Raw genomic sequence first — 9,988 nt, 5'->3', positions numbered from 1 at the left:
CAGGAGGGGAAGACCCTCTATGAGATGGATTGATTCGGTGACTGGGGTAATCGGGATGGGTGTATCAGAGGCGGTGCGGTTGGCGCAGGATAGAGCGGCGTTTAGAGCTGTTGTGCATAGGGTCGCTATAAGTCGGAAACGACTCGATGGCACATAACAACAACAACAACATTGTTGTTTTGACTTTGGAGTGAAGGTATCCAACTATGTTGTAGGGGGGAAAAATGCTTCTGAGATAACGTGAAGGCTTTTTGTATTAGATGGATAGGAATCTTTTTGGTTTTGTGTGCATTGAGCCTTACCATTTAATTGATAGCTGTTATGAAGCTTGTATTTTTTAGCTTTTATTCTTGATAGTAGTGACATTGTTTATTCTGTCGTTTATTTATTTAAGGCATTGTATCAGCTACAATTCAGGTATTAAAGGACTCCTTTACTAGAGTGATAGGGCTTTGTGTGCCTTAGCTCACATAAAAAATAAGCTATAGAAATATCTCTCAGTAGATTCTTTTTCTTTAAAGAAAAAGCTAGGTTTAAATATTTCAAGATGGGGAATTATAATCTTTTTGAGATTCAAGTCCATGTGTGTGCAGTTACTCTTTGTGTTTTGAGAGTATCTGAAAAGTTGTTGTTGTTGAGTACCATAGTGTTGGAACTGACTCAAGGGAGGAGGCTGGCCATCTTTCTCCCACAGAGCAGCTGGTGGATTTGAACCACAAATTTTTGTGTTGACAGTGCAATTCTTCATCACATAGCCACCATATGGGGTAAGTAGTTTTTAATAAACCAACTGCTACTGACTGAATTCAGACTTGCAATGATCCTGTAAGATAAAGTACTACTGTTCCACGGGCTTTCCTAGCCTATAAATCTTTATAGAAACAGACTTTTCATCTTCTGTGAAGCAGCAACCAAATACTTAACCACAGCACCTTGAGGGCACCCACGTCAGCATAAATGTTGCAACATATTATGTTGATGTTAAGGTATTCTCACGCTCAATTTTTATGTAGCTTTTTACCTTCTGAGACAGTTCAAAGAATACTATGGAAAATCCCTAAACTCTGAACCTGTGGAGCAGAAAAGTTACTCTTTGGTCAAATGCATTCATAGTTGTAAATTTAGAGACTTGGTGGATAAGAGTTAATCCTTAGGCAATAAAAGAGCTAAGAGACTGAAGAAGTAATAGTCTCACCATGTTCCCACAGTGCCTAGAGAGTTTGTTGTTTTTTGATTACCCTCCATGGAAGAAAGATGGGCTGTCAACTCCTATTCAGTTTACAGCTTCCGAAAACCCACTGACAGCTCAACTATGAGTCAATTCTAACTTGACCGCTAACAAGAGCAGTCTTGACTGGTTGGCATACAACAACATTTCATAATAGGGAGCTCTGATGTTCCATAAAGCGTTTCACAGCTAACCCACGGGTTAGCTTGTCATTTGGATCCACTATCAGTTCAGTGGGAAAAAAATGGGCAGTCTCCTCCCATTTGATTTACAGCCTGCTGGAGGGACAGCTATGAGTCGGTCTGACTGTATAACAAGGAATTAGAGTTTTTGTTTGATTTTCAGTCAGATATAGAGACCAGTTAGAGGAGAGTGGATGGGATGATGAGCAGTCTGACAGAATCAGATAAAAAGACTAGAAATAGAAGTTGTGGTTGTTGTTGATTGTCATCAAGTCGAGCATGACTCATAACTACCCTTTAAACAAAAGATCTGAAGACTTTCTGTAACTATCGTCATTTCTCAAATTCATAGAGTTTCCAGAGGCATGTTGTTTAGGAAGTGGAATCCACTAATCTGTGGCCAATCCTTCAATAGAACTAAAGTCCATGGTTAGATGTAGCAGAGAGACAAAATAGCACATATGACCTTTCTATATGTTGCGCTTTTGCACACATTACCACATTTGATCCTATAAAACATCGGGATGGGTGTGTCAGAGGCAATGAGATTGGCACAGGATAGAGCACGGTTTAGGGCTGTTGTACATAGGGTCGCTATGAGTCACAAACGACTTGACGGCACATAACAACAACAACAATATAAAGAGAATGCTCAGGAACACGAAAAAAGTATTGTCCTAGGGTAAGGTGGGAAAACTTTCGAGATCCATTTTCTTATAAGAGAGCTGTTTAAGCACATGATAATGCTGTGGGTAAAATTTTCTCATTTTCCCTATTTCAAATTTAGAATCCAAAATGTCAAAAGAAACTTTAGAAAATGCTTATCATCCTTGTGTGTTTATGTTAACAAGGCTATTAAAAATGTTCAAGTGACAGTGCATTTTAACAAAGAAAATGTTGGGTTTTCTTTTTAATCAGTTGCATTATTTTATTAATTTCAAAAAAATTTACAAAATGCTAGTTTCTTGGTAAAAGAGATCATTGAGATTCTTAAATCCCTTGCATTCTTTTAACCCAGCTGCTGTCTTGGTTTATTTTTGTAGCTGTGAAGAAGGCTACACTGGAACAAGATGTGAAAGAGTTGACTTGTTTTACTTAAGAGGAGATAGAGGACAGATTTTGGTGATTTGTCTGATAGCAGTTATGGTCATTTTTATCATCCTGGTGGTTGGTGTCTGCACATGCTGTCAGTAAGTACTTTGGAACTTCATTTAAAGTAAATCTAAGAAATTGAATTTTGCATGTTGTTTTCTTTCTTTTCTATTTCTCCCCTCCTTGCCCTCCTTCCTTTTCTCTCTCTTTTGATTTGCTTTAAATAAATCAACTTTTAAAATTTGCTGCTACACGTATGAATGTATTTTATTTATAATAAAACTGTATGGCTTGTTTCATTGAACCCAGTCAGAAGTCCTGGTGGTATAGCGTGTAATGTGTCAGGCTGCTAACAGAAAGGTGGTGGTGGTGGTGGTGGTGGTGGTGATGATGGTGGTGGTGGTTGTTAGATCCTGTCAAGTCGAGAACAAATCAAGCTGATGAACAACAGATCTGAATCCTGTCTATCCTAAGCCATCCTTACCATCTCTGATACACTTGAGCCCACTGCTGCAGTCACCATGCCAACTTATCTTATTGGGAGTCTCCCTCTCTTTCACTGACCTTTCCAGGCATGATATCTCTTTTAGTGGAATATGTTTTCCTAGCAACATGTCTAAAGTATGAGAGGTGACGCTTTGCCATCCTTGACTCCAAGAGCTACACCTTTTCCAAATTATCCCTGTTCAATCTTTTGGCAATTCATGGGATATTCAATACTCTTCTCCAGTGTCACAACTTAAAGACATCAAATATTCTTCTGTCATCCTTATTCATTGTCCAGTTCTCAGATGCAAAGCAAATTATTGCAAAGACGTTGGCTTGTGTCAAGCTCACCTTCGCCTTCAAATTGACACCATTGCTCTTCAGTGTACAATTCCAATTCACCAGGTTCCTCAAGTGAAAAACACATGGACATTCTCTCTTTAAGATTTACAGCCTCAAACACCCAATAAAGAGTCACTCAATTAGTATAGACTAGACGTAAGTGAAATTTTTTGTTTTTTGCTTTTTAATGTGAAGTTATAAAATGAAAATTGCAAAACTGTTATAATTTAAAACAAAAGTGCACCTTGGAGGCAAGACAGCAAAGCTTCGCCTCATATACTTTGAGCATGTTGTTTGGAGAGGCTATTCCTTAGAAAGGGATGTCATGCTTGCGAAGAGGGAGGGTCAGCTAAAGAAAGGAAGACCCTCAAGGAGATAGATTGACACACTGGTTGCAGCAGTGAGCTGAAATGTCAGAGATTATGAGGATGGCACAGGACAGGACAGAGTTCAGATCTGTTGTTCAATGGGTTGCTATGAACTGTACTCAACTCGACAGCACCTAACACCATTATCAACAAGTTTTTAAAACATCCTGAAGTCAGTCATATTTTTGTGTGGGTTTGTGAGTAGGCTCAATAAGATCAGGTAAAAACGACTCTTTGTTTTCTTAAACTGTACCATAACACAGTAACTTTGAATGGTAAAAATGAATTAACAAGGAAAGAAAAAAAGTGCTTTGACTTATTAAAATATGAATTTTATCTACAAAAAGTGATTATACTTTTGTCCCTGTCTTTTGATTTATATCATACATCACTGCTCTGGGAGTCAAGAAATGATTGCCTTTTTCACTGAGAAAAGTGGTCCTTCATTTTGTTAGATTTCTTTAGGGAAATTGTTAACTTTTTATCAGCTCGAAAATTCAACCTAGGATACTAAAAGACATATTTTTCTAAAGCGATCTCTTTATATGATTTAAGGTTTACTTTATGAAGAGATAGAATTCATAATTTTTAAATTTTTTTTTTAATTTTGTTTGTGTGATTGGGAGTATATTCATAGCATAACATAAACCAGTTCAATGATCTTGAAATTTACAATTAATCTCCTTTTCTAAGTTGTTGCTCCTCGATTAACAGAAGCTCACTGCAACTTAACTTGCTATCTTTTTTCCAGAGGCTAGTCTAACATTCAAGGAGTTCTGGTAGCCTAGTGGTAAGAAACTGTGCTACAATCCCAAAGGCACCTGATTTGAATCCTCCAGCTGCTCTGAGATAAAAGGACGAGCAATTTTTCCCCCTGTGATTTAATGCCTCTGAAAACCTGCTGGAGAGTCAGCTATGGGTTCGTTCCAACTTGATGGCATGCAACAGCAGTCTAACATCCTATTTTATTTCTTCTTTTACTTCTGAGCTTTTGTTCATAAAAAGGACTGTATTACATGAATCCCTTTCTTCACAATGTTACTGGAGGAAATTCAAAAGAGGGAGAAAAACAAACACTATCATAGCTACTGTGTGTCTTTTGGGTTTTGTCCCAACTCTGCCATTTACATAGTTTTATAACCACGAACTAATTTCTTATCATCTTTAATTGTTCCCCGTTAATTAAAAGGTATAAAACAGGTAATCTGCATGATTCGTTCCAGCTCTAAAATGGAAAGCTATTTTTGATTGTATCTTTTTATGATGTTGTTATGTACCATTGAGTCACGTGCAACCCACAGTGACCTTATATATGTGTTATTGTTGTTGTTGTTATGTGCTGTCGAGTCGCCTGTGACTCATAGTGACTCTATGTACAACAGCCCTAAACTCCACTCTGTCCTGTGTGAATCGCACTGTCTCTGACACTCCCATCCCAATTATCCCAGTCACTGAATCAATCCACCTCATAGAGGGCCTTCCTCTCCTGCGCCGTCCCTCCACCCTCCCAAGCATGATGTCCCTCTCTAAGGACTGGTCTCTCCTCACAACATGTCCAAAGTAAGTTACACGGAGCCTCAGAATCCTTGCCTCCAAGGAGCCACCCGGTTTAACCCTCTCCAGGACAAATCTGTTTGTTTTCCTTGCAGTCCATGGTATTCTCAATACTCTTCTCCAGCACCACAGCTCAAAGGCATCAGTTCTCCTTCTATCCTCCTTGGTCATTGTCCAACTCTCTGATGCATAACAGGTGATTGCGAAGATCATGGCCTGTATCAGACACACCTTAGTCTCCAGAGAGACACCATTGCTCTTCAGCACTTTGGAGAGGTCCCTATCAGCAGACTTTCCTATGGCAATGCGCCTTTTAATTTCCTGGCCAAGCAAACTAAAGCTGTGTACAATCTCAATCTCTTCACCATCCATCCTGATGCTGCCAATTGGTCCAGTGGTGAGAATCTTTGTCTTCTTGACATTGAGCCTCAATCCATATTGTAGGCTGTAGTCCTTGACACTCTGCAGCAGGCGCTTCAGGTCCTCCTCAGTTTCAGCAAGCAGGGTTGTGTCATCCGCATAATGCAGATTGTTGAGAAATCGTCCACCAATCTTGACCCCACATTTCTCCTCATAGAGCCCAGCCTCCCGGATAATCTGTTCTGCATATAGGTTGAAAAGGTATGGAGATAGGATGCATCCCTGGCGTACGCCCTTCCCAATTTTGAACCATGCAGTGTTCCCTTGCTCTGTTCTGACGACTGCCTTCTGGTCCAACTATAAGTTTCGCATTAGAACGATCAAGTGTTCTGGGATTCCCATTCTTCTCAGAGTCAGCCACAGTTTGTTATGATCTACACAGTCAAATGCCTTTGCATAGTCAATGAAACACAGATAGACATTCCTCTGGTATTCCCTGCTTTCAGCCAAGATCCATCTAACATCAGCTACAATATCTCTAGTACCACGACCCCTTCTGAAACCAGCCTGGACTTCTGGTAGTTCTCTGTTGATGTGCTGTTCCAGTCGTTTTTGGATAATCTTCAGTAAAATCTTGCTTGCATGTGAAATCAGTGAAATTGTTCTGTAGTTTCCACATTCGGTTAGGTCGCCTTTCTTTGGGATAGGAACAAATATCGATCTCTATATGTATATATGTATAGTAGCTCTGAACCCTGCCCTATCTTGAGCCAGTTTCACTAATTCCAACACACCAAACCCCCGTGGCCCCAGTTACTGTATCAATAGGATGGAGTTTTTATGAATGACAATTTTGAGACAGACTACCAATTAGTCTACCAAATAGACTATTATATCAAATTTGAATTGTACTTAAAGCAAGAAACCTGGGTTGCAGCTCAGCATATCTAATATATTTCTTTTCTGAAGACTTAGTTGCTTACATATTTAAACAATACTTTACTTCTCTCGGTTTTCCTAATATATATTGAAAACTGTGTACTTTGTTGTTTATATAGAAATAATGCTTATCAATCTTTCTGTAAAATGACTCTTTGAATTTTTTTGCCGTTTATACTTCATCAAATACCAATTGCCATATTCATAGTACATGCTGTCATTGATACTATTAAAATGAGTCTAACTAGGAATAATCCTGGGGAGCTCTGATGGCCTAGTAGGCAAGGAGTTGCACTGCAAAGCCAAAGCAGCCCCTCTCTAGCAGCCTGAATCCACCAATGGTTCTTCTCATGAGATTTATAGTTGGTGGAGGGTAAGCTATGAATTCTGACTCATGGCAGCAAAATTGAGGTTTTCAGTATCAATTCATGTAACAGAGTAGAGTTTCAACACTGAGTCGAGTACAATTCATAGTGAACCGATGAACAAAAGATCTGAGCCCTGTTCTATCCTGTATCATCCTCACACTTCCTGACACACAAGAGCCTATTAAAGCAGTCACCATGTCAATCCACTTACTTGAGGGTCTTTCTCTTCTTCGCCAACCCACTACCCTTCCCAGAACCATGTCCCTCTCCCAGGAGTATGCCCAGAGTATATGAGGTGAAGCCTCATCATTCTTACCTTCAAGGAACACTCTGGCTGCACCTTCTCCTTTTCTTTAATATAATCTTAATGCAAGAGATCCCTAGGTCTTTCTTCCACAGAGTCATTGGGTGAATTTGAAGAGTCAAACTTTCAGTTAGCAACCAAACACTTAGCTTTACACCATCAGAGCTCTTTTCCATCTGTAGATAACTGTGTTCTCCTACACTGTGGTCTATTCTGTGCTCATTTGATCCTAGAGATAGAAAATAGAGAGAATCTAAAATTGTATTCTTAATCTACTTAAGAAACAAGGGATCCTATGAAATGTTAACTGTTTAGAAATGAGATCATAGACTACCTTCATAGTTAATTTTGCATTCCACTGACTTAATAAGCTCACACTGATTCCTACCTCTTTATTTAAAGTCCTCTTCAGAAACATCGTAAAAGAAAGAAGAAGGAAGAGGAAATGGAAACTCTGGGTAAAGATCTAACTCCTATCAATGAAGATATTCAAGAGACTAGTATTGCTTAGTGGTAAGTGTGATAAACTTAGACATGGAAAGCTCCAGGTGAAATTTTCATGCTAAGATGAAATATCACATTGAGTAAATCAACACTGAAATAGAACTATGTTTAAAAGTATTTAAGACTAAACTTATAATGCCTCACAGAAAACTAAAACCAAATAAAAGAATTTCCTGTATCTTTCTCCTATACCCTACAACAAAGATAAGTGTATGGGGAAACTATTTACTTATATATTTTTCTAATTTACTGAGACCAATTTTCATTCTAATTATGCATGATTGTGGTTATTTTATCTTTTTCTTCATTTAAGGACACAGACATATGCTTTAATTTAGAAATTTCTAATTTAAAAGAAATACCAATAGAAATGTTTTCATAATAACATACTGTTTATTGAAGAATCTCTCTGGTGACTTAGTGATAAGAAGTTACTCTGTCAACCCAAAGGCGGATAGTTCAAATCCACCAGCTGCTCCATCCTACTGTGTGATCTGTTGTTGTTATGTGCTGTTGAGTTGCCTATAACCCTATGTAGAGCAGCTCTGAACCCTGTCCTGTCCTGCTCACTAATTCTGACACACCAATCCCCATTGCCTCAGTTACCATACCAGTCCATCTCCTCCGGGGTCTTCCTTTCCATCCGAACATGATGTTCTTTCCAAGGACTGATCTCTCCTGGCCATGTGCCCAAAGTAGGTGACACAGAGCTTCAAAATCCTAGACTCCAAGGAAAAAATTGGTTTCACCCTCTCCAAGATGGACCGATTTGTTTTCTTGGCAGTCCACAGTATGTTCAAGACTCTTCTCCAACACCACATCTCAAAGGCATTGATTCTACTGTAATCCTTAGTCATTGTCCAAATATCTGAGGTATAACAAGTAATTGCGAAGACCATGGCCTGGATAGGCACACCTTCATCTCTAGACTGACATCGTTGCTCTTCAGCACTCTGGAGAGGTCCATGACAGCAGATTTTCCCAATGCAATTTGTCTTTTGATTTCCTGACTGCTATTGTTAAGAGTGTTGATTGTGGAGCTAAGTAAGTTGTAGTTGTTAACAACCTCAACCTCTTCTCCCTCTATCACTGTACTATAAATTGGCCCAGTGGTGAGAATCTTTGTCTTCTTGATTTTAAACTTCAATCCAAATTGAAGACTACGGTCCTTGACCTTCTGCAGGAAGTGCTTTAAATCTTCTTCAGTTTCAGCAAGCAAGGTCATCTGTGTAACACAGGTTGTTGATGAGTTTACCTCCAATACTGATGCCACATTCCTCCTAATAAATCCCAGCCTCCCTAAAGATCTGTTCTGCATATAGATTGAAAAGGTATGGACACAGGATGCATCCCTGACTCACTCCTTTCTTGATTTTGAACCATGCAGTGTTTCCCTGCTCTTTTCTGAGGACTACTTCCTGGTTTACGTATAGACTTCACATAAGCACAATCAAATGTTCTGGGATTCCCATTTTCATCAAGGTTAGCCACAATTTGTTGAGATCCACATGGTCAAATGCCTTTGCATAGTCAATGAAACACAGATAGACATTCCTGTGGTACTGTCTCTGAAAACCTTCTGGATGGTCAGCTGTGAGTTGGTTCCAATTTGACAGTACACAACAACCACCACCACCACTTATTGAGAAAAACCTGAATGGCATTAAGGTTTAGCGTGCTAAGATGCTAGCTTAAAGTTCATAATTTTTTTCACCCAGATGCACCTTGAAAGAAAGGTTTATTTATCTACTTCTGAAAAAAAATCGTTCACTGAAAGACAACTTACAGGAGCACAGTTCAGCTCTGACTATGGGTACTCATGATTAAGAATTGAATGAAAAACTGTGTTGGGTTTTTTTTTAAATTGACTGTTTATCAAATGTCAAGCACTTCCCACCCCCCCCATTTTTAAAATGTCACCAGTTAGCAAAGCAGTTAGAATCATGAATCTCCTCAGGTAATCCAGTAAATACATTTTAGTGGAGTGACTATCATGTCATGGTTAAGATAATTCAGGAATATTGAAGAATCCTGCCAGTAATAGCAAGAAATTGTTACCCTTACTGTTTCTGGAAAGGTTGATATATGACCTGAGCTCCCTGAGAGGAGCTCTCCAAGAGACCTGCCAGGTAAGAACTATAGTTTTGAAGACAAATAGCCAGACCTTAACTAAGAGTCACCAGCTAATAAAATTGATTAGCGCACCTGACTATTGAGTAGAGTTTGGAGATTCAAATCCACCCAGAGGTGGAAGAAAGGAC

The 9,988-nt window shown here is 39.1% G+C and overlaps 1 protein-coding gene across 1 annotated transcript in view; it reads left to right on the top strand.

Annotated features, from left to right (window-relative positions):
• Positions 1-7,734, top strand: part of BTC (betacellulin) — a 90,598-nt gene extending 82,864 nt beyond the window's left edge. Inside the window, exons 4-5 of the mRNA XM_006898472.1 lie at positions 2,454-2,600; positions 7,626-7,734. Of these exons, the coding sequence (XP_006898534.1) occupies positions 2,454-2,600; positions 7,626-7,734 (256 nt within the window). The remainder of the gene's footprint in view (positions 1-2,453; positions 2,601-7,625) is intronic.
• Positions 7,735-9,988: the final 2,254 nt, after the last annotated feature.

The sequence above is a fragment of the Elephantulus edwardii genome, unplaced genomic scaffold (assembly GCF_000299155.1).
Source record: "Elephantulus edwardii isolate Elephantulus edwardi_28Jun2011 unplaced genomic scaffold, EleEdw1.0 scaffold00230, whole genome shotgun sequence".
NCBI lineage: Eukaryota > Metazoa > Chordata > Mammalia > Macroscelidea > Macroscelididae > Elephantulus > Elephantulus edwardii.
Note: the sequence above shows the minus strand (reverse complement) of the source record. Positions and strands in the feature narration are given on the sequence as shown.